This window comes from Hibiscus syriacus, unplaced genomic scaffold (assembly GCF_006381635.1).
Source record: "Hibiscus syriacus cultivar Baekdansim isolate YM2019G1 unplaced genomic scaffold, ASM638163v2 tig00117002_pilon, whole genome shotgun sequence".
Lineage (NCBI taxonomy): Eukaryota > Viridiplantae > Streptophyta > Magnoliopsida > Malvales > Malvaceae > Hibiscus > Hibiscus syriacus.
The window spans coordinates 582,132-607,731 of NW_024063518.1; the positions used below are offsets into that span (position 1 = coordinate 582,132).

The window sequence follows — 25,600 nt, forward strand, 5'->3', positions numbered from 1 at the left end:
CTCTTCGTCCCCATCTACTTTCTTTCCCAATCTCTGCAACCCAGGGATTATCTCCACCAACCGTGAATCCTTATTATCTTCCTCCGAGAAAACAAATCCCAGATCCATGAACCCTTTAGCTCCTTGAATTCGAAGTCCGACAGGCTCTTACTCGAACCCTTTTCCTAGTTCTACTAATCTTCCTTGCTACCCCCTTCTTTCCGTGTTCCTGGACCCTGCTACCGTTGTCTTGCAGATCTTCTTCCGTAACTTCTTTGCCCGATATGATTTTGTGGAGCTTTGGCGAGTGTAGAACTGAGTCGGGTGAGAACGAACCGGGACCCGTGAAGCTTGTGCTGATTAAGCTCATCTGGTCACTCATGGATCTCGTATGGAGAGTTGTGGTGCGTGCTAACTCGGGTTTTGATGAGTTTTCGTCAACTCGGGGATCTGGGCTTGGTTCAGAGCTCGTAGATGTTGATGGACATGTCCGTTTCTTAAGTACTTCCATCTCGAACCAGCATGAATCAAACAGCTTAATAATTTCCTCCGACTCCATTAAAGGCACCTCAAATAAGCAGTAAAGATATTACTACAATAAATCTGAATTTTGCTAGGCTATGAATTAATTCACTACTTTATCCTTTATATATACTATATTTTAAGGCCGACACCGTGACAAAAAAGACCTTAACGCCGTTCAAAACTGACACAAACACATCAACAGGAGAAACGAACACACGTTTTCCATAGGGTGTTATAGTAATAAGAATATAAAATATTAAAAGCATACAATTTAACCATGTTTTACTTTTATGTGTGTTCTGTGGGTTGTTTTCTCCTGGAAGTCAAAGTGATAACTTGCGGATATAACGTTGTTTTATGCGTGTGGTGGAATTTGAATATGTGCATTTACTAATTAGCGCAGGCTACTAGAACTAGATAATCCCAAGACACTGTTCCATAATATTTTTTATTATTATAATTTATTTTAAATTAAGTAATACAATATTATTATAAATATATTTTTTATGTGAAATATTAATAATTCAATTCAACTTTTTTAAACCTTTCTGTGTCTAATAAGATAACTCCCTCGGTTTATATCTCACTCAATCAAATCCCGCCATAAACGATTTCCCTTCATCTTCATCTTTTATATTTTCCTTTTAAATTTTATATACACGTGATCTCGATAATACATAGACTTTGTCAGCATTTTATTTTTATATTTTCAATTAATAGGCTTTTTGAAATCATGATTTGGTTTAAGCAACATGATCAAGATATACTACAAAATAGACATTTTTTTATTAGAAGAACGTCAAAGTTGGGGGTAAGAAAATTATATATAAAGGGGCAGAAGCCGCCTGATACGCATGAATAGAACTCATAATGCAGACTGAAAGGAAAAACAAGAAAACAAAAATAACCCAATTTCAAAGGGTTTCTCCAAGGAATATTCTGATAAGATCTTTCAATGCGAAAAATCTGTTTATAATATTGGTGTGGAGCGGGTCCTTGGACATTCGACCCCCACGCGCTTTTTGTCTTATTGCAATTTTCATCCTTCTTCTTTGCCAATAGTTTCTTCAGACGAGTGAGTTAATTAAATTAATATTTTGGGTAAACTACATCCGCAATCACTCAAGTATCAGCTACTTGACTAAAAAGTTGTTTTTTAATCGTTTGACTAATCATTTTTATTTTTTAAGTTAGTATGTCGTTAAATTTTAATGAGAAGATGATGTCATCCTTAAGTATTAATATAATAACATATTTAAATTTTTATATTTTTTATTAATCCAGAGTGATTACAAGTGGTAGTATATGTTATGAAAACTCTCAATCATTGTCGTTGGTGCTAGAATCCGGGACAATCATCCATTTAACCACTGAGGTCTTTTGGTTCTTGCAATACTTTATAACCCAAATTTTTTTATCAATACAATCTATAATTAAAAAAGACTTAATTTTTTATATATATATTTGTTTGGTCCATATTTTAGGAAAACAGCCCTAATTTATATTTCCTTTCATTTGTATCTTTTATTTTATTTTTGAAATCCTCTAAGGAATTAGAAAATTAAAACATACAAATACAGAACTAAAAATTATAAATCAAAATGATATGCGATTTTACGTTAATTCATGTCATCATTTGATCAAAAAATTATAGATCAAAATAACTAATCGAATGATATAAGTGTAATTCTTTAATCTAAAAACTAAAATATAATTTAATTAATAGTCAAGTGATTGTAAGTATATTTTACAGTGATATTTTTATTATTACCATTGGATGGGAGTGGGACACCCTCCCCTTTCTTTTTCATAAAAAGGAAGCCACAAAATATAGTTTAATCATAAAGTTTATCTTATTGTATGTTTTTTTTATCTATCAAAATACTGTAGTGTATGTAACGTCAATATAAAATATTATGTGATCATGTGAATTGAGTTATGCGCCTATGGCAGCAATACATTGTGATTATTAATTTTTCAATTATCAATTTAAAATATTAGTTGGATTTTGCATATAAAATGATAGTTAATGAACTAGTATATCTTGCTGGGGGACTAAATTGTTTATTTTTAGGGTTTTTTTTCATATTTTTTTAGTTGTAAATTTTAGACTCTTCAGAATCTAGGAGTACTTTTCCTCTTTTAGAATTTCTGTTTTCACTCCTAAGATTAGATTTAAATTTTGTTAAAAATTATGAATAACTATTTTGAAATTAGATAAATTAAATATTTTATAAATTAATATAAACTTTAGAGTAGTGTATAACATATGGTATTATTCATATTGAAATTTATACTGTCATTCTTCTAACACTTAAAAAGAAACATTTTTAATAAAAAAGAAACATTTAAAAAGTTCTTTTTAGCAAAAATTCCATAGAATTAAACAATGGTAATGCAGTGGAAAATATTATATACGTGTTTAAAAAGATAAAATTCGTAAATCCAATCCAAATAAAGCTCTTTTAAGTAAATAGTGTGAAATAAAAAAAATATATATTTTAGGTCAAATTAGATATTATTTTAAAAAAACCAACCAACATTTATAGTAAAATGTAAAGGCATTATCAATTTTAATGCTGATTTTCGTTCGTTGGTTTTTTCTCTCTCTTTGTTTCTTAATTTTTTTTAATAAGGATTATTTTTGCTTTATGACACGTTTTCTCTGTTTTTGTGGCATATTTTTCATTTTCTTTCTTAGTCGATTGGTCGTTCTTTTATTTATGTTTTTATCATAGTGGAATTTGATGACGCCATGACTGATCAAGATGACACTTACTTATAATCCTGTTAATCTTTCCTTCTGTGGACCATCAGATTAAATTTGGATGCACAAATTCGCGTTTATGGATAGTTTCTCACGACGTTCAATTCTGATTTACAGTAGATGAATCTCTTTTGAATCATATTTGTTCGTATTTATCTTTTGATTGAGTTTTAACTTTTGATTGAGTCCTTAACTAAGTATAGTTTCAATATTATAATAAAAAAAATATTTAAATTATGTAATTAATTTACGATAATAGTTATAAAGTATATTGATATTTTTACCTTTTAACAATACTAGTAGCTTCCATAAAAATATATAAACTCTCATCGTTTATTTTTTTTTCTCCGACGACTCCATTTGAGATGGTTGCACATTCATTTTGTAACATTGATGAAACATTTTCTTTATTTAAAAATATATGAATAGTTTGTTTTATTTTGATAGGAAGGTATATGGGATTACTGTACTTTTGAAACAAAATTAATATGATAATTGAGTTATTTTTTACTCAATGTAATCTTTAATTCAGAAAATATATTCAATTTATTCAACAAATATTTTTTACCGTTGACCATTGTGGTGTTGATTTGACAATTCATGATGTTGATATAACATTTCACAATACTGACGTGACGGTGTACGGTAGCTATTGACTTAGCAAATGACTGGATTGTTAATTTTTTAACAACTCAATATTATTTTTTGTATTTTGTATTTAATTTAATTTTGAATATTTTTATATTTTAAATTTAAAATAATTTTTATATAAAAAAATATCCCCTAAACTTTTTAGTAGAACTAATTTAACTCATATGTCATGCCAATTTAACTCATATGTCATGTCATTCGACATGTCAGAAGTCACCATTAATCATCATATCAGTACTATGAATTGTCATGTCAACACTGTAATGATTAATAATGAAAAATATTAGTCAAAATACCATATTAAATACGTCTTATTAGTTGAAGGATAGCATTACGTGAAAAATAATTAAAAGATCATATTGATTTTTTTGCTTTCAAAAATACATGTACCTCGTATGCCTTTTATTTCTAATCATTTTCTTTATTTAAAGAGAATAAAATGGTGTTATTTCGTTCATACATAGTAGATATGTTAGAAAATACTTTATATTTTAATGTATTTATGATGGTCGATAGATAATATTTTTTATTATATTTTCCATGTTCTACTAAATGTATCTATTATTAATTTTTAAAAAGTCAAATTTTTAAACTTCGATCATGATTATTTTAAATATTTTAAATAATTAAATTTTGCAAAATATATTTTTGAAGCTTACTTGATTTAAGGTTATTAATGTAATACCCAGAAACTTTGGTTAGTAGTTTGAGTCAACCCGAGACCTTTAAGTCAAGCCAATTAGACCTCCCAAGATAGTTGGATCAAGTTATATAGGTGTTGGGCCTAAGATAGGCCCAAGAGTTAAAGCTAAGAGATAATTTTAAAGTGAGTTAATAGGTGAATGACCTAAAGTATAATTTACTCATTTTGTTGAAGTTGAAAACTTTCACCCTCTTTTTATATCATTTCACGAAACCAACCCTCCCCGTAATATCTCACCCACTCTTCTTCTTCTGCTTCTTCATTCCATTAGTTTCCATTTATTCTTCATTCCAAAAGCAAAGTTCAAATATTTAAATCTTAAATTGGTTTAGCCAAGGTAAGAATGTTTCTTTCCACCCTTCAAGCTTTGTTTTGAGCTCCATTTTGTGAGTTTTAGATTAGTTTTCAAAATGTGTTTTATGGAGTTTAAGGGGATCCATGAATCCAAGCTTTGTTTGAGTGAATTCAAGTTACCTAGAGGATCTTAAGCTTTAATCCAAGAGCTTAGTTGGTCTAGTAAACCTCTTTTCTTGTCTTTGTTTAGTAAGGGAGGTGGGAGAGAACTATAAAGTAAGAGATAAAGAGAAGTTTTCCCTTGGTTAACTTGAGAGAGTTTCTAGTAACCAAGAAGCAAGGTAACGCACTATCAACTCTTTCATACTCCTAATGGTCATTAGAAGTGAATTCTAGCTTGAGAGTAAGTTATGAAGCTTAGTGTTAGATTATATGATTTATGTTATAAGCGTGATATAAAACCTTATTTATGCTCATTGTAATCACATAAGACTTTAAAGAATGTTTGGGGACCTCAATAGGGTCTTTGAGATTGAAATATAGCATTTTCGTATGTGTTTTATGACTCTGCATGTAGAGTATCGATATTATAGGGATAATATCGATACTTGTTATTCGTTTTGGGTAAATTCGTGAGTTTCTAGGCAAGAGTATAAATACTCTTTCAAGAGTATTAAAACTTTGGGTCATAGTTTCGAAACTGGGCAGAACATAATGTTTAAAAGCATTGGTACTTATATAAAGTATCGAAACTTTTGCAGGAGTATCGATACTCTTGGGCTAGTATCGATACTTTCAGTCTGTTTTGGCCAAAATGTTGCTCGCGAGGCCCTAGACCCATAGTATGACCATAAATGGGATCAAATAGGTGTAAAACACTAGAATAACCTACTACTCTGATACCGATAAACGTAACACCCTTAGCCCGTATATGTCTTGTAATACAAGCTAAAGATGTCAGATCAACTCAACTGACATTTGCTGAACTTAAATGTTAAATTTTTTTGTTTCATTTAAGAATTTCCTTTTTAACTTTAAATTTATTTCCTTAATCATATAAATTTCTAAAAAATTGTTTGATCATTGAAACTAATCTGATTTCAGTAATTAATTAGACAGTTTAATGTTGTTTCATATCTAAATACAATTGCCTAATATCGCTTGATTTTAAACCATTTAAAATATAACATTTATACTATTCACTCATAAATACGATTAATACTAAAATTAGACAAAACTAAAGAAAATAATTCCTAATTACATTACAAACCCTTTTAAAATAATTATGATAAAACAACCCAACAAATATAATATACATGCCACTAATAAGTCAAAGTTAGGATATCTTACTAATATTGTCGGTAGGTTTGATTTCTAGAAGATACTAACAAGCTCCTTTCTTCATGCCCTTTAAACCTATTCGAACCTACGCATGAAAATCATCACGCGCTAAGCAAAACTTAGTGAGGCAGAAGTATAGCTTAAACATAAAATCCATAAAATCTAAACAATAAACTGAAAATTTAAATAAAAACAATTAAAACTTCAACTCGGGCTAGTCAGGCCGTTTTCCTTTTTAAAACTTGGAAATCATCATCTCATAATTTTATCAAAAATCATGTAAGTTATCATTAAATATCATAAATAACTTTTGTTCTTTTCATTCGAACATATTTCATAACTTTCGTTTCAATTCTATGTTCTTTTCTTTTATATATTGTCATAACTTTCACACTTACTGTTATAGCCCAATGTATATGTAAGAGAATATAAGGTATGTGAGTTTAAGGTGCGCACTTGGCACAACACGGTGTCAAATCATAACTGAAAATGAGATATGATGCACTTCAGTGCAATCATAGCTTGAGCACCAACAGTGTTGAACTTTGGTACACAAATGTACCAAAACTGAACTGATAATTGAAAAGTACTCACTAAATAGCTTGTTAAATATACATATGACTCTCAATGCAACATACAATGGGCTTATATGTATCATCATAGAATTATTTATTAATATATGTCTGATAATTGTAAAACATTTTATATCTGTAAATATATGATAACTGTAATCATCTTATATCTATAAATAACTGATAACCGAAAATCATTTGATAACTGTAAATATATGATAACTAAAAATCATATGATAATTGTAAATATCTGATAACGGTGAAATGTTTGATAATTGTAAACATTTATAATTCATCATCATAAATATCATACTTAGGAAGTTCATACCCAAAATCTTTCTTAAAACTTGATGAAAAATATTATAGAAATATTCCTTACTGAAAATTTATAAATCATACTGGAAAATAAAATGATGTTGACTTATCGTAAGTCGTCATCGATCAGAGTAATTAAATAAATAAACTAGACTCATTTGAACAATTTACTTATAAATCAAATATAAGTCTCGTTAAGCTTTAAAAATTGCTTCCACTACACAATTTATTAAAATTTCATATTCTAGCAGTTTACACTACATTCAAAGAAATATTATTCTATATTAATCTATATATTGAAAAAGTATTCCATTTGCACCAATAAAAACTAGACTTGAATAAAAATCTAACCATATATGTCTCTCCATCTATTTCCACTTGTACAATTTATAGCAAATTTTCAAAGTTGATTGACAAAAACTATTTTGGACAGAATATGTTGTCTTGTTTTCTGACCTATCACTGATTAAAAAATCATATCTTTTTGTATACTCCTCGAAATCAGTTTTCGCTTGTTCTAAACGAAACTATACTGATAGAACAATCCAATGATATAATATTCATACTCTAATCGTTTTTTTAGAATTTCTGATTATTTTCTATACTTACTGTTCAAAACATAATTTTTAAGCAGATTTTACCAACTAGTGTAATTGACTTATTCACTAGTTCTATTAGCTTACTAAATAAACATATAACTTGAATCACACTTCATTGGGAGTCACTTTTTAACTTAATTCCGACACTGACTCATCGCAAGTCATTGTTTGGTCGAAACATATATACAAATGAAATGCACCCACCTTTGCATCATTATCGAATCTTCTCCACGATAATCTTCTAATTTCATGTATTTTCCTTCTGTTTTGAGTTAGTTGGATTACTAAATTTACCGTAGTCTGACAACGTTATATAACATCATAAAATATTCAAGCTTTATATTAGCATTGAAATAACATAATTTAAACTTAAATATAAAATTCGATAAAAATAAAATTGATACCTAAATTGATATAAAACTAAATCGTACTTTCATCGTAATTTTAAACTTCTCAAAATATTCCTTAAATTGTATGAATATTTCGTTTCACTATCAACTCTTCAATTTTTACTAATTTCATAATTCAACCACTAATTATGAATTCTTTTTAGAATTCATATAAACTTTCCTATTTAATCCATAATGACCCTCACTATTATGATCATTTCACATTAAACACATAAAATTTCCAGCACCTCAATTAATTATTCAAATCGACACTTAAACATTCAAAATCTTGCAATTTTATCCTAAACTTTCTTAGACTTTCAAAATTCAACCACACAATTTGATAAACTTGAAATTAAATCTCAACTTAAGAATTAAACCCAAAAATCAACATATTAAATAAATTTCCAGCATTACAATAATTTGCTCAAATGATACTTCCACATTTAATAAACTTAAAATCAAGTCCCCATAATATTGACACTTTTCGAAATCCACCCTCAAATTTTACCAAATTTGAAAATTAGTTCCAAATAACTTTCCAACTTAAATTTGCAGCATTTTCAACTATAAAAAATCAGTATTAACCCTTCAAATATTACATTCTTGCAATAATATCCCACAATTCTCAAAACTTGTATATTAACCCTTTTACTAACTCAAGGCTCCAAATTGATCTCCAAGACACATATAACACTTCTAATATCAATTCTAGACCATAGGAATTTTTTCCATGATTTTCCCCTAATTTCTTCATATGGCCGAACACCCCAAGAACAAATAAACTTGATTTCCATTCAATTTTAAGCATGAATTCAACTTCCTAGCATCAAATTCATGCTATTCTAATCACAATAACATCAAATTACATCAAAATCCAATCACTCTCTAAAACCCTAGCATGGCCGAATATCATATAATAATGTACAATTAATTTTAATCATCATACATGCCTTAGGATTAATCAATAACATCAAAAACATAAAAAAAATTCATTAAATCTTCAAAATCCATAAACGTTTTATAAACCCTAATCACCAAATCTCAACATTCAAACATGTTTAGCATGAGTTTCTTACACCAACTGATAGAGAATTTGATGTAAAATATTTTTTCTATTTCACAATTTTTCCAAAATCTTACTAAAATAACTAAAAAAATGAAAAGAAATTTTTTTCTTACCTTGAAGGGGTTCACAACAGCAGCTGGAGGAAGAACTCTAAAGTTTTCTAGTAATTTTCTAATACACATGGCAATTTAACCAATTTAATTGAATTTAAAATTAAATTCTTAAAGAATTTTCATTTTTACAATTAATGAATTTTAAAATTTACCAAATGCCATTGTCCTATTCTCCTTTAAAATATTTTTTGGTCTGAATCAATTTGGCTTTAACTTTCAATTTTGGCCATGAAATTTTTTAAAATTACATTTTAGTCACTAAAATTTCACTATTCGACCAAATATGAAAAATTACACTGTTATTAGCCAAATTTCTTTGATCTAAAATATGGAAATAATATTTCCAACCATTTCTAACATCCTTCAAATTTTCATAAAATTCTAGTTCCGTTCGATTATCCAATTTCAATACCGAACTTTATCGCTTTATAGCTTTTAACACAAATCCTGTACCGAAAATCTGATTCCCACCAAATCCTTGTTTTAGCATTTACGGCTAAAATCTATAGCTTTTAAAAATCATATTTTTGGTCTCTAAACTTTTACAAAGTTTATATGTTAGCCCTCAAACTTTCAAAACTTACATTTTAGTAACTAGTCAAAATTTGGGGTATTACATTTCCTCAATTTGTTGAATGCAGGGCTCATTTTGTCAAAGGATTTCTACTTATGCTTACTGTCCATTTTGTCAATGCTAATCTGTTTCAACTAATGTTTGCATGCAGCTATTATAGAGGTGGAATTGAGGGTTCAAGGTTTGAACAAACTATATAATGCTGATATACTGAAAAGTGGAAGTGAAGAAATACCAGTATGAATCTTGTCATTTCACTAACATCTCTAAACATCATCAGGATCAATGGAACTCCCAGCATGATATTAAGGTTGCTTCATCTTCAGGCTATCATCTCTAGAGTACTTAATGCAGGAGAGAAGTTGCTGATTAGTCTCTGGTGAAGCATTTGATGTGTAAATGTTCATCAGCCTCCATAAACGACATGTACATAAACTTTTCAGCTTTAAATTAATTGTTTCTAGGACTTCCCTTTGCATCTTGGACATGCCACTTACAACAAGTAGCCCTCCACAGAAAATGCAAAGTTTAATTTTTCGACAGAATGGTATCTGAGCTTGGCAATCACTTCACTATATCAGCCGACCAGGAAATTGATTCTGCTTGTTAACCAAAAAATAAATGGAAAGAGAGGAAATTGTTCATTCCCCCCCCCCCTTTTTTTCCCCTCTAGCTTTTCCCTTGTAGTATATGTTTATCTTATGTATGTAACTATGTATGATGATAATAAAGCTTATTAGTTGAATGTCTTGGAGCTAATTAGTGGTGAATTATATGTTTGGTTTTAATTCACTTGGAATCAATGTAATTTTTGTTTACATTTGTCACATGTATTTTCCTCCACATTATATATAATCTCTCTCAAAACATTAATTAGAACTTATAAACTAGTCAAAAGTAGTAATAGCAGATCATTCATTTTCTTTATATATATTTTATGCTTGTTTTACTGGTCATGTCTGCTCCTACGAAAAATGTCTTCTTCAAAGTTTGAGCCTAAGTTCGCTCCTTGAAAGTACAATGTGCTTTTTCACTAAACACAATGCTTACTGGTTGAGATGCTCAAATTTTAAGGAGTAGGAACCTCGTTGAACATTTCAGGGCATATACAGAAATATAAAATGAACTATAAGGATTAGTATAATGCAGATATCTTTAAGTTTAGGATGTAATAACGTAAACTTGTGCTCATTAAGTAGACTGGAGTGTACAGTTGAATCGCTGGGCAAATGTCCTTTGGCAATAAGATTACTCCTATTGCCATCTCATAAGCCGCCGCCGATGACCTATGAGCAGCCTTGAGTAACATAGTGCCAAAGTTGAGTTGCCTAGTAATGCATCCGTATCTGATACCTGAAAGTACAATTTTGAGCTGATGAACACTTCCAAAATTCAATCTTCATTTTTAGGCCAGTTAAAAATTTAGCATTTCCCTGCAGATAGCATATTCTTAGCTTTATCCATTTGACCCCTCTGAAAGTTATACTAATGGCTCTCAAAATCGCATTAAAGGTTATCTAAGTCGTATTATAGGCTATCAAAATCATACAAAATGTTACTTACGAATCAACAACATTCCTGACTGATATGTTGTACTTCGGTCTAAGGCCCCTTCACTCCTCTAAGGGTCATAACAAGTTGCAGATACCGGGTTTAGGGGAAAGGTAGGCATCAAATAAAGTTTCTTACTTTTTGTGATTTTGTCTCAATAATGTTTAGGAACCATTCAGTAAAAAAGATGCAGCAGAAAAGAACTTATAAAGCATAGAAAAGGAAGATCCAGTGGCATGTTCTATTTGCCTATCTATCTGATCTGTATTGCTTTGTGTGTTTACGGGGAAATGAAGAAACGTTTTCTTCTGATGTTTGCATGCTTTTACGTGTGTCATGCGTGTTCCGAATATGTCAACATTTCTTTCCATTAGCATATATGCATACATCTTTGATATGCTTATACAATATTCCTTCATAGCTGTTCTCATGTTCTCAGACAACTTTTATAGTTGATAATAACAACAAATTAATTTGTAATACTAGTTGAGAGATCAAAAAACACTTCTAATGGATGGAAGATTTCTCAATGCAAGACCTTAGCCAGCTTGTTTGACATTATTGTATTTTTGGCAAACTATAATTAGTATTATTTAATAAACTCCTGTTTGTCATGTACTCGTCTCCTTTTCCATTAATCTTTAATGAAACGAAGTGAATAAAAAATGGTAATAATACAGGGGAAAATGGCATCACTTTTACAAGAGAAAGCAGATACATAAGATCTTGGACCACTATCCCATGACTGAGATGGAGAATCTTGACAGCTTTGACTTGATATATGCCATTCCGTACAGTGGCATATCCAAAATAGCTTACTTGATAAGTGTCATCTATTTCCTTGAAAGCATAGTGTTTGAGCACTATAAATACTGATCTTGAATCTCTCTTTACAATCAGACAGGCACATTATATCAGTTTATGGAAACAAAATAACTGCGGAGTTAAAGGAATCACAGAGCAAGTCTCCTTAAGCAAAAATGGATATGCTTTTGCATAATTCGATTTTGCCAAAGGAGATTTGTCCTGCCATTCACTCATACAATGATTCATTGTCCTAAATCAGTATTCTACTTAATAATGTTCTCATTTCACTATAGTATGATTAGCTTTGTTTGCAGTAAAACAGATCATGAATGCAGATTTTAGTTCCATCAGGATCAAAGTAGTCTTCAGTTCCATGCTTCCCAGCTTTAACTAAACCGGTGCTGGCAGTATTGTCAATCAAACATGGAAGGCTTTGTTTTCCGGCTTGATTCACTGTTTAAGTCAGAGTGCTTGGAGTTGAGTAATATGTCTTAAGTTCTTGATAAATCAGAGTGGTAAAACAATTGCCATTTCAGTTAGACTAAACAAATATCAGAATTTATTCCTATGCTTAGACTTTGTATTCCTGTCCTGTGTAGTCATGGATTAAGCAGAAAATGCAATATCAGAGATAACTGTGCTAAGCACCATTTCGATGTAATAAATTTCATGATGAGAACGTATTATTCTTTTCTGTCCAACCTTATGCACAATAAAAAGCATTTAGTTAATTATTATGGCATTCTTATAACATCACAGAGACAGATAGATCTAGAGAGATATAACCCTAAATATTCCATTGATGTGGTCCAGCACTACTTATGGCACTTGCTCTTATAAGGCTATATTTCATTGAAAGAAGAGGTAAAGGAAAAGCAACCTTTAAGGATGTACGATTATATTTTGTTTCTTTTACATAATGTGTTGGAAACCTAAAAATTGTTCCAGTGTCTCAATGTAAGCGTATTGAGAAGTGTGCTTATGGATATAAATTCATTTATAGTTCACAATTACGTTGTGGAAAAAGGGTGTTGAAAGTAGCTTGATGAAGATTGATGAAGGGGGACCATGATGGCAATAGCAGTAGATAGATGAGCAGGCTTTTCTATAGGAATTAACCTTGGCATATACCAGATGAATTCCATGGAATATCCATATCGATATGCGAATACTGAAGATATATAAGTCGAGAATTCAACTCGACCAAGCAAAACACAAGCACGACTGTGATCATTGAAGACGTTCTGAGGGTAGAGAAGAATAACGGTGCAATTCTCCTTTGGCAGAAATATTGCACATTGTACTTGTAGTGCAATCATCCGCCAAAGGAGAATTGCCCTGCTATTCAATGACTCTATCAAATTTGTCCTGGAAAACAAGCATTGCTCAGATTTCTTTCTTGACATTATTTATTTATTATTTTTGTTGATCTATATTTTTCTTATTTGTTTAATTGATTTGCTTGCTCGTTTGCAGATGTTCTCAACATTAAAGCTTCAATGAAGTTGTTTTCCACGTATCGTATATGACTTTTAAACGTAGGTGAAGCTTTTAGAGCCTTCAACGAGTATGTCCAAGTAACTTGAAAAACTGATGATGAGTACGCTTTCGCTGTATTAACTAATAAATAGAGAAGATCAGTCAAATAGTGAAAAAACTACACTTAATAATATTATGTTTTATATCTAACTAGCTTTCTCAAGTAATATATTTCTCTTGTACGTGCACATGGCAGCGCAAGATAATTAAGGGTAGAAGTAGAAAGGACGAATATCGTAGTTTTCGTATTGAGAATGTTGTTGATCAATGGGAGTAGCTTAGGTGATGAGAAAATGCAGAGACAGAAGGCCTTTTCGTTTCTTTTTTTTGTAATTATTAATTTAGGGGACTGTAATATCAAGGGCTCCATGGGTTTGAAGCCTTGGTGCTAGTTTTCTTTCTTTTTTTTCCTTTTGTTTGGGGGGGGGGGGGAGCTTAATTTAGGGGTGTGTGGCGTCCAAGTGTGGTTGTATGTTGATGGAGGGTTTTGGATGAACGATGCTCGTGTTGGATAATTAGAGGTCATTCAAAGTTTCAACAGGTTGAGGTGTTCAATCTTGAGTTTGAGTTAACGGTGGTGATTCGTCTAAGCTCCGGTTTGTCGTTGAAGCAATCGGTGGTGGCAAGCTCTTGTTTTCTGGCTCAAGGAAATGAGGTTTTTATTAACTTGATAAATGTTAAGGTTTTGGGATTTTGTGCACTTTGTGTAAATTATGTGTTTTTGAATTCGTGTGGAATATATTTAGATTATTTATTCCATTTATAACTTTTAATTTCATAAAATATTATAATGTTTAGTCTAAAAATATATTTAAAAGAAAATTTTAAAATATAATAACGTTCAATACTTGATATGAAAATTTTGGTGTCTTTATAATCTTATTCGATTCAATAGACAACGATTCACGTCAAAAAATATAAATTTAAAAAGATAACTAAAACGAAATTATTACGTGAAACACTTAATTTTTCTAATTTTACGAATAAATATTAAAAAATATATATAACATATTGTATTTATTTAAACATAATATAAGATCCTTGACAATTTTTTTCCTAAAAATAGAAAACACAATTTTAGTAGGCACATATAATAATTGCTAAAGCATATTATCAATATGAATTACTGTCTTACGCTGAAGCCTGGCTATAGAATGCATATCCCAGGTACAAACTACCTTTTTTTTTTATCTTTCCCCGGTACTATATCATATTTTATATTCTCTTAATATATTTTTAATATGTTTGATGTCTAGATTCATAGAGAATATAATTAATGCCTCATTATTAGGCTTTAGAATGTTTAAAAAATTACAATTTGTTTTTTTTTTTAAAATAAATTTCTATAGGTAAGACTAAAATCGTTTTACAAATCCAATATTTTTATTGAAACTCCTCCAAAAATTAGATGGGTGTATTACAACATAATCGCATCTCTGAATTACTCGTAAGGTATGGACCCGCAGGTAAAATACATGGAGGCGACTGCGTTGTGTATGTATATATGGTTTATAATTCATGGCATCAACCAAGGTTGAACAGGCACGCATGCAATTGGAAGCATCTATAAGTTGCACCTTTTCCAAAACGGAAGATGCTGCTGTTTTTTGAGCTGTCATCACAATGCGGCCATCTTTCTTTACTTCCATTGAAAGCAGCAGCAGCTACGTAAACCGGCTCTGCACTCCAACAAGCGCATATATATTTCTGATCAAGAAATATATTATAGTAATTATTATCTCAAGCGTAAACCAGATTAGTACTACTGAAGCTAGAAGACGAGCTTAGACTTCATGCCTATTAATTCATGGAAGTAGCAAATTTACATTTGGTACCATATTTTGCTATGGATCAGTGTGCCTGGTTCATCATGATGTTATGCATGTGGATCAGTGAAAAACCTGGAACAAATCAACGAATACTTTGTTGTCAGAATCAGAAACTAATTCCAAGACATGGTGTACCAGATGTAATACGACTTACATTACCTTTTAGAAGCTGTAAGGTAAAAAAGGCAGGAACATTAGGTATTCATTATTTATCAACAAAAAGATGACAGCAGACAATGGAGCAATAATTGAGAAAAGGAGAGATGAACGGTAGTGCAAAAGAATTGCCGGGCAAATCTCCTTTGGCAGAGAGCACACTGCATACATTAATTCATGTCTAAGTGGCTTCCTGCCATTGGAGATATTGCCCTGTAATGTTGCAATTGCACCTCAAGAAACTTGCCTTGTGTTTCCCACAATACTTGCTTGCTACTGCCTTGTTTATATACCCTCCTGGAAACAAGCATATTCATGGGAACAATGCCTTCTCTTGAGTGAACCGCTGCCACTTGATTTTTGTTATCTTTAATTCCACATATTTCCGCTGAAAATGTGTAAAGGTAAAGTAAGAAAGTAATGAGCGGGATTAATTGGACCTCACTGAGGAATGTAACCAATTTGACCCTTGGATGCCTTATAATGGAAGATCCAAAGAATGTTCTCTACATGCTACTAGGGGAGTCCCTTTTGCAGGAGGCTGAAGCCAACCGACCTAATGGACTCAAAAGCTGATTTATGTAGGGACTCGAGGCTGCATTTTCGGAGGGCCTTAGACAAACAACTTACCCTTGTAATTTTAAACTCGACATCAAGACCATTCTGTGACTAAGATTTTGTTTATGAAAGGAAAATCCTAAAATTCTGAGTGGACCTCTTCATTATCTGCCCACTTGTTTATTAACAGTAGCTAGCGATCCAAAAACTAAAAAAAGAATTGGATTCGAACACATATAATAAGGGTTTTTTTGCCCATTAAACCAGAGAAAAATTAATTGGTCCATTAAGTCGGTTCAGAATTTATTTTATAATCTACGACAAATGTTATAGTGTAAGGTAAACTTATCATCTCGAGGAAATAAATTTTAATAAAATATAATTTTTATTAAAATTTTTAAATAAAAAATATTTTTTTACTAAAACTCGCCACCTCAAAATGACATTCTTCCTATATTGTAACATTTACAGTAAATTACAAAATAAAGTCTGAAAAGCCCTATTGAGCCAAATAAATTTGGCGCCCTCGGTATTGGGTAAAAAAACCTATAATAAGATCATCCAAGTCCGGGAAAACTGTCAATATGACAAGATAAACTCATAATAGGGTAAACTACAGATTTAGTACCTAAAGTATTATTTATATTCTGTTTTAGTATATAAACTTTTATTTTTTTTCAAAATCATACATAATTTTTAGGTTTTTTTTCATTTTAGTACTTACATTTTTAACGGAAGGGTACTAAAATGAAATAAAATGTAAACGTTAGGTATAATTTTAAAAAAATTGAAAGTTTAGGTACCAAACAGAATAAAAGTGATAGTTTAAATACTAAACATGTAATTTACCCTAATTGAATTAGATTGCTTTTGGGCCACGAGGCCTGCAATAGGGACCGAACCTATATCACGTGTGAGGAGCCCTGCCCGCTGCCCCCACCCCAAACTTTTATTTTTAAAATACATAAATTAAGGGGTTGTTTGTATGTCTCTTAATAGAATCATTCCGCGCTGAATGTTGAACCGTTCACCATTCAGCGCGTTTGTTTCGCACCTCTGAATGATTCAGTGCTGACTGATTCAACAAAATAATGTTGAATGATTCATCACAGAAGTACATTCTAAATGATTCAGAGTCATTATCAAACAACATGTCACATTTAGAACTAATTCATACAGAGTCTCTGAATTATTCAACATTTGAATTATTCAGCGCTTAATCATTCTGAAGTAAACAAACATCCCCTAAGTCTTAGTTTTATTCTTAATTTAAATACCTTTCAAGTCTGTTTGTTTTAAGATTAAATAATTTAGTCCCTGTATTTTTTTCTTATCTAGGGTTAGTAAAAAGTTGGTTAAGTTGAATTAATCAAATAAACCAAAATACTATTTTTTTAGTTTAATTGGATTTCAATCAATTCGATTTTAATATTTAACTTTGTTTAATTTTTATTTTATAAATTCAAACTAAATAAATTGAATAATTTTTACAAATAATAAATTACTTAAAATATATTTAATTAATTAAATCCAAATATAAAATTAAATATCTAAATATGAAATAAATTGAATAATTCTATTGTTTTACAAGTCTAATGTGGTTTATAAGATAATATATATTCGAAAGACTTGACATCGTTTGACAATAAACATTCTAATCCACCTACATCTGTCGTGCTTAAACCGAGACATTAAAATATAACATCTATTATTTTAACCATTAAAATCATTTAAATGGTGCTTCTATTTGATTTTTTATATCCCGGACGATGTTTTCTCATTTACGCTGCAATCAAGGATGAGTTGGGTTATCTTTTGTCGTGTTGAATTTTTAGCTTGTCCTGTGTTTTGCAGGAATACTGTTGACACTGCTTACTGCTGCAATGCCAGGAAGGCAGGCCGTAGAGTAAAAGTATAGACTACTTCAGCTTTCTGATAAGGTTTTTTCCCAGAATTGAAATTCTTCATTTCCAAACAAAACAACACAGTGTATTAGGTATTTTACTTCCCAACAATGTCATGGAAAAGGAGGTTTCATCTCAAGTCTCTACAGATATATACTTCCAAAGCCTACATATATAGCTGTCTTGACGAATTCTTCAGAAAGGAACAATAAGGAACACCGACATAAGACATGCTTGTATAAGGTTTTTTAGCCCCTTGTCTTGATTAAACAATTGTTTATTTGTTCACAAGAAAAAACTGTAGTATATGTAGTGCTCGCATAGTTGGCTCATGTGAGTCGTGGTTGCCAGGATAGATAAAAAGTAGAGCCTCCTCTCCCAAAGTGAAAGGCGGAAATGGACAAACAAAACAGATATATAGATTTTGTTATCAAAGCATTGAACTACAATACAAGATAAAAGGGAAGTGGGTCTCAAAGGAGCGTGTGTGCCACTACACCAACCACCAAGATTTAGTAAGAGTGATTTAAGGAACACTCGGTAATTCCGAACATGATATTTTCAAATAATGTTTTGTTGCATTGCATGCGTAATTTAATATTATATTCACATCCCCCCCCCCCCGTTTTTATGTGCTCACGGCAGCTTGGTCTTGATGAACGTAAAAGGATCCCTCTCCAACCAGACATAAAATAGTAACGAACAGGAAGTGAAACTCGCAAGGCAAATAATAAACAGCATGAAAAATCCGAAACATAAGCTTATGAAAATATCACCACCAGCTTGGTCTGACGATACTTTATGGTTGGTCCCATTTTTCGCAAATTATGAGAAGCACATATACAATGGAATATTGATATGAAATGTCAATGTATGAGTGTGAGCCATATGCATGGGACCAATTAGCTTATTATTAATGCTTTCATGTAATCGATCTTTATTTGTTATATGATCGCCGAATGCCCTTTAGCATTTTTATGTTAAATTTTGCACTTTTTCACATTGTACTCCGGAAAAAGGAACAAGAATTTGCGGACATATAGGTTATGGATAGACATAATTACATTTTCATAAGTACATCTAAATCAAGACTAATGTAACTATAAAATCCAATACTATAATTTTTTTTGTTGAAATTAATCCAACTTTTCAAAGTTGAAAAGCAAGTAGGTGAAATATATATAAATATGAAAGCCAGAAAAGCTAGACAGCTGGATATAATTTAGAAAGAGGAGGAAACCTAGAAGAAGAAAGAGGGATAAAGAATAAGAGAGATGTGAGAGTGTCAGAGCATGTGAGCTTGCAAAGCCACAAGAAGCAGGCAACTTAAGGGAATTGCTTGCGGGGGGACAAACAGAGATAAACCAATAAGAATGGCCCGTGAAGCCTCTGCCTCACCACCAAACCATTGCATAGTATACACAAACATTGTCTGACTCTACTTTTTCTGCCCCTTTTTGAATCCATCCATTGCCTGTGATTGTGATCCCGACTTCATCCGACTCCCAATTCCCATGCAAATATTGCCAACCCATACGACAAAATATGACAACCACATTACTCCATTTTATCCATCATTCCAATTTAGCCTTATCGTTTTGGCATTTCTTTTTACCCTTTTCTGCCTTATTTTAAATCACTAATATCACTCTGTCATCAGGCTTCATGTCCGGGTACTCCCTGTTTTATTTTATTGTCTCTATTTAGCCAATCAAAAAGGAGAAGTATAGTGGTGGATCTAAAAATTTTAAAATATGAGTCCAAAATTTTAATATTATTTTCTTAAAAATAATAGGTATGCAAAAAAAATTATTTTATCCATTTTTTTGACATATTAAACTAAATTTAATATTTTTTTTCTTAAATAATGAGGATACACTTGACCCTAGGGGCTTAGTGCATCCGCCCCTGGAGGAGCATATAACAATTTGTATACCCTTTAATTTAATATTGCTGTTAATTAATTATATTTTCCTTCTCTTATTATTTTATAAAGTTTTCATAACTGCTGCCGACCTTGTTAGCTAGGATGTCACATGATCAAACATGCCAAGTGGTGAATATATGATTAAGTAAGCTCAAAATCATTCCAATATAACAACAAAGAATAAGTACACAACTCCACAAATATTCCATTCAATGTTCCAAAAGTACTGACGCACTAACTACGAATCATGAAAAAGAAATAGCATTGTTGTTAAATTGGATGATAATCAAATATGAGAAACACTTAAGAGATGGAATATAAGAGCCACCCTGCTAATATGGTATTATTGGTATCAAAGCAATCATATAATAGTTGCCTCAAATATCGTAAAGTTGTTTTTTTTTTCATGCTTGATCCTATTATAATAATATTCATATAAGACAAGCAAAGGCATTTATGGATCCCAAGACATACCCTTCTCTCTCAATTACTCATCCCTTTCCCATCCTATATAAGTTAAGCTTCTTCACTCAGATCATACTACTAACACTAACACTTCACATTTTACACATCCAAAGAAAAGTTCAGAATGGTAACTAAGCTGCAAAGGAGAACATCCCGCAGAAAGCTTCAGTTTCGGCCAACTCTCTCCAATTCCAAATCTGTAATGTCAATATATATGTAGTCTTATTATTTTGAGATCTTTTATTATTATTCAGAAGAAGGAAAAAAAGCTTGTAACTTTTTTTTTCAAAGGTTAAAAGGAGGTCGGTCTTAAATGTTGTTCTCCAGCGTCACAAGCTCAAAAACAAGTTGGAAGAAATACACAGAGAGTATCAAAATCTTGTGGCTATCAGAAACCAATACTTCACTCTATTGAAACATATACAGATCCCAAAGGTAATATATGGTTTACGTATATTTAAGCAGTTTTTTGGTTTTTCAAGTTCGTTTATGTAATTCATGGGGTGTTAGCAGGAAGTGAAGGTGGAGAAGGTTGGGGAAGAGTTGATTGTGAAAGTGAGTTGCAACAAAGGAGGGGACAAATTGGTCTCAATTCTAGAGGCGTTTGAAGAACTGGGTCTTAACGTTCTTCAAGCTAAAGTTTCTTGCAGCCATTTCTTTGCCATGGAAGCCATTGCTGTGGCTCAAAACCTGCAGACTACTGATATCAAGGATGTTGCTCAAGCTGTCCTTAAGGCCATTGGAGAGCAAGGAGGTGACCTCTGACCATATATAGAAAGATTTTGCTGGGAATTCAAATGGTTAGATTAAGAAAAAGTTATGATCAATACAGTGTATGGTATCTAGACATGTATGCATCTCCGTATATATGGGGTTGTAAAACGTAATGGTCTCTGTTGTCTGATTCAGTTTGTATGGTATGCATCTCGGCCGGGTAGTAAAAGATAAAAAATAATCAAACTTTTAAAAAGTAAAACAGTGGGCATATGCATCTAGATAATAAAAGTGTAATCAAAACAATGAGTTTCCATTGCCGGGAATTGAACCCGGGTCTCCTAGGTGAAAGCCAGATATCCTAACCACTGGACGACAATGGAGAGGAGTGAATGGCTGGTTTGTAATTTAAAATGAATTTCTAAAACTTTAGGCATTATAGGATTTTCTAGCAATTTGTTATGAGAGAAAAAGAAGTATATTGGAAATAAATCAATGTTATTGACTAAAATTCACTCAGATTTCACCCTTGTATTTTCATTTACAATCTATAATCCATTGAAAAACATTTCATCTCCCACCCGTTAATAGTGAAAGGTACAAATTAATTTTTTTTTATGTTCACCTAAATACTACTTGTTAATCCACATACCTTGATGTACATAATTTTTTTTACCACCATTATGTGCATAAATATAGGTAGAATAAACTTTTTCCTTTCAATTTTACCAGTTAGTCAATTTACTCCTTTTAGTCTTCAAACTTTTATTTTCTTTTAAAGTAACCTAAACATGATAAAACAATTACAAATTATTAAGTTGGCGTTAATTAATTTATCCTTACTAAAATATTAGTATTGACTATTGTATTCTTTACTATATCATAATTTTTTAATACTAAAAATTATATAAAAATATACTTTATGTTAGTATTTCAGTAAGGTCAAATAACTTTTTTTTATGATGTGGTAGAAAATCACAAAAATAATTAATGCCAGTTTAATGCTACTGTTATTATTCTCTCACATCTGGATCAATTTAATAATAATAAAAATTTTGATTACCAAAAATGATGCAATAAAAATTTAATAATTAAAATAAGGCTTTAGACTAGAAAAGCCCCTAAACTATACTTCTTTCTTGTTTTAAGTCCCTAAACTATTTTTGATCAAAATAAGCCCCTGAACTATGTCTCTTTTTTTGCTTCAAGCCCCTGAACTACTTTTTTTATTATCAAAACAAGTACCTAATTTTGTGTGTTGTGTCAACATCGTATCGGCCGAAAGATATTTTCTTAAGTGAAAAAATGATAGGACTTAAAATGATTAAATATAATAGTTTAAGTACTTAGTTTGACCAAAATATAGTTTAGGGGCTTAAAACAAAAAGCTAACATAATTTAAGGACTTATTTTTACTTTAAGCCTTAAAATAACTAAAATGATAAATTCAGGGACAAAAAGGTCATTCTACCTACCTAAAATATAATGAACTGACAATATATTAATTAAAAGTAAAAAAATATTAATTAGTCTAATAAGACAAGACATTATATCTCTTAAATAATATTCAAGGTTCAAATATTAACATATATAAGGAGTAAGTTAGATTGGAAAGATTATCTCATAATCAACTATAATAATAACTTAATCTGAATTAATAGACAAATAAATTAAATACCAATATTTATATTAAAAAATTATAATACATTAAATTAAGTATAGACAAAATTTATTCAGTGGTTAAATAAATGATGATTATTTTTATAGGTCATGGGTTCGAGCACCATCGATTGCAGTAGGATGAGGGTGATTTAGCGTTATTATTAAATAGTTGAAAGTATTTAGAACTGATACTAATTTACTACATTTTAATTTAATAAAAAATATATTAAGTCAATATCAAAATGTTTTTGTCAATAAATTTATTTTAAAAGAATTTATTGGCAATAAATGGCCTGAATTGATGTTTTGGACTTCAACTTCCGACCCTTTAAAAGACTCGACTTATTCAAGGTTCGGTATTCAATATTTTGTTATACAAGGAGCACTAGTTCAACCAAATTGAATTGCAAAAACAATCTGGATGCAACATAACAACTAAACAAATATGAAAATTTTCAATTCCATTGGAATTAAACCATTGTAAATGTTGAAGAATCTGGTGTAATTAAACTATGATCAATGACGCAATGAAAATCTTATATGTTAAATAAATCGATGTTTTGTAAGAATATTAACTTTTTTTTTTGCCCTCCAGTTTCAAGATTTCGCATTGACTAATCTGGATCGACTCGGATCGCACACCTGACTTTGATGGGTGAGTCTTCTGGAGATTTTCTATATACATAAAAACTCGAACCTGAGACATTACTTAAGCAATATCAATCTGCTTACCACTTGAACAAACAATGTTGATAACTATCTACTTATTTAAATATCTATTATGTGATCAAGAAAGATGATAAAATTGTTTCAAAATTTAAAAACATTTCATTGCGTCACTGTATATATATTATATTATCTTTGAGGGTTTGTTGCACTTCTTAAATGGCTATGGGTCCATCCATGGTTATATCAGTTCCTACTAGGCAAAAATAGGGTTTTATTATTAACAAGTTGGTTCAAGTGGTAAATAACTTGATATTGTTTAAGTAAAGTCTTAGATTTAAGCCATTGTGTATGTAGAAAATCCACCAAAGTCAGATGTACGATCCGGATCAATCCAGATTAATCAGAACGAAGCCTTGGAACTGGTAGGAGAAAAAGTTTCAATTAATCAACGTTTCCTGGCCTCTAAAGTTAGATGTGGCGTCAGTCCCAACACTATGCAATTAACGGTCACAAACAAAAAATGTATTTCTTATTAGAATAATTCTTACTTTACAACATGTTTGTTCCTTCAATACTTAAAGTTTAGTAGATAATACCAAGGATGGTTAAAGTTATGAATTATTAAATTTTTAAAAAATAATTTTCAAAGAGTGAATATTGATGATGTGGAGAAAGAAAATTAATTTGAAAATTTCATCCTTATAATAATTGTATACAAATTTAAATTAATCAACAATAATTTAAGCATTAAGGATTATATAAAAGATATTTAATCTGTAATAATATGATCTTTCAGTTATGTAAAATTTTAATTTCAAAAGTTAAGAGTTAAAATTTGATAACACCAAAAATGTATCTTAAATAGCACACAATAACACATCTGATTCAATAATCTGGCAGCCCTAACCCTTTCACTTTGATTGGATTTGGTGGTTAAGACTAATGAATATCAATTTAGTTGAAAATTTATTTACATTTATTTTAAATCTAATAATAATTATTATTATGGTAGTATTTTATTTATTTTACAATTTGTAATCTGTAAGTATTATAAAATTATATTTTTATATAAAATGTTTCTTTTCATTTATATTATGAGACTACTGAAATTTAATATGTATTAATTTTATTATTAAAATAGAGTAAGTATAAGATAATATATGTTCAAAAATAAAAGTATAAGATAATATATGTTCAAAAATAACTATCAATCTATTTAATATTAAACGCTCATACGCCTTAGATTATTGATTCTTGAATTTGAGATCTCAATGAATAACAACTTATTTACCACCGAAATCGTTTGGTTTGTGCTTATTATGCATTATTTAATAACGAGAAAGGGTAATGCTATCATTTGAAATTAGTACGGTGGCACCCAAGATTTTAAAAATCTGATTTCAGCCCCTCGAACTTAAAAAAAATTTATACCCTTTCAAAAACAATTATAATTTTTTTTCAAAGTCTTGATTTTTTGAATATTTTTAAATAGATCCCTCCAAAATTCTGAAAATATTAATTAAACATGTCATTTAAAAAAATAAGGGTAAAGTATATAAATAATCCCCAAACTTTTAGGATGCTTGCATTTTGGTCACCAAACTTTTGAAACTTACAATACAATCATCGAACTTTTAGTTCATTTGTCACCCAACATTAATTTTAAAAAAACTAATTAAATTTGTCAAAAGTTTTGAAAATTTTCATTAGATCATAAAAAAATAAAATTTCAATTTGACTTTAAAAATATTTGGGTAAACTATACTAGAGACCACCTAACTATAGTCATTTTTCATTTCGACCACCATTTTTAAATTCTTGTCAATCAGACCACCTAACTATTTAAATGCATTCAATCAGACCACTAGCCGTTAACATTTAACGGAAGTGATGGTGTGGCAATTAATAAAATTGATATAATTACACAT

The 25,600-nt window shown here is 30.5% G+C and overlaps 1 protein-coding gene and 1 non-coding gene across 2 annotated transcripts; one reads left to right on the plus strand and one right to left on the minus strand.

The window, feature by feature from the left end:
- The first annotated feature begins 20,686 nt into the window (after positions 1-20,686).
- LOC120194834 lies at positions 20,687-21,739 on the plus strand. The gene is made up of 3 exons (XM_039197020.1): positions 20,687-20,826; positions 20,919-21,062; positions 21,141-21,739. Exons 1-3 carry the CDS (start codon positions 20,752-20,754, stop codon positions 21,390-21,392), a joined length of 471 nt encoding a protein of 156 aa, XP_039052951.1. The 5' UTR covers positions 20,687-20,751; the 3' UTR covers positions 21,393-21,739.
- TRNAE-UUC lies at positions 21,653-21,724 on the minus strand. Its single transcript has one exon. It is a non-coding gene; the product is annotated as a tRNA-Glu (tRNA).
- Positions 21,740-25,600: the final 3,861 nt, after the last annotated feature.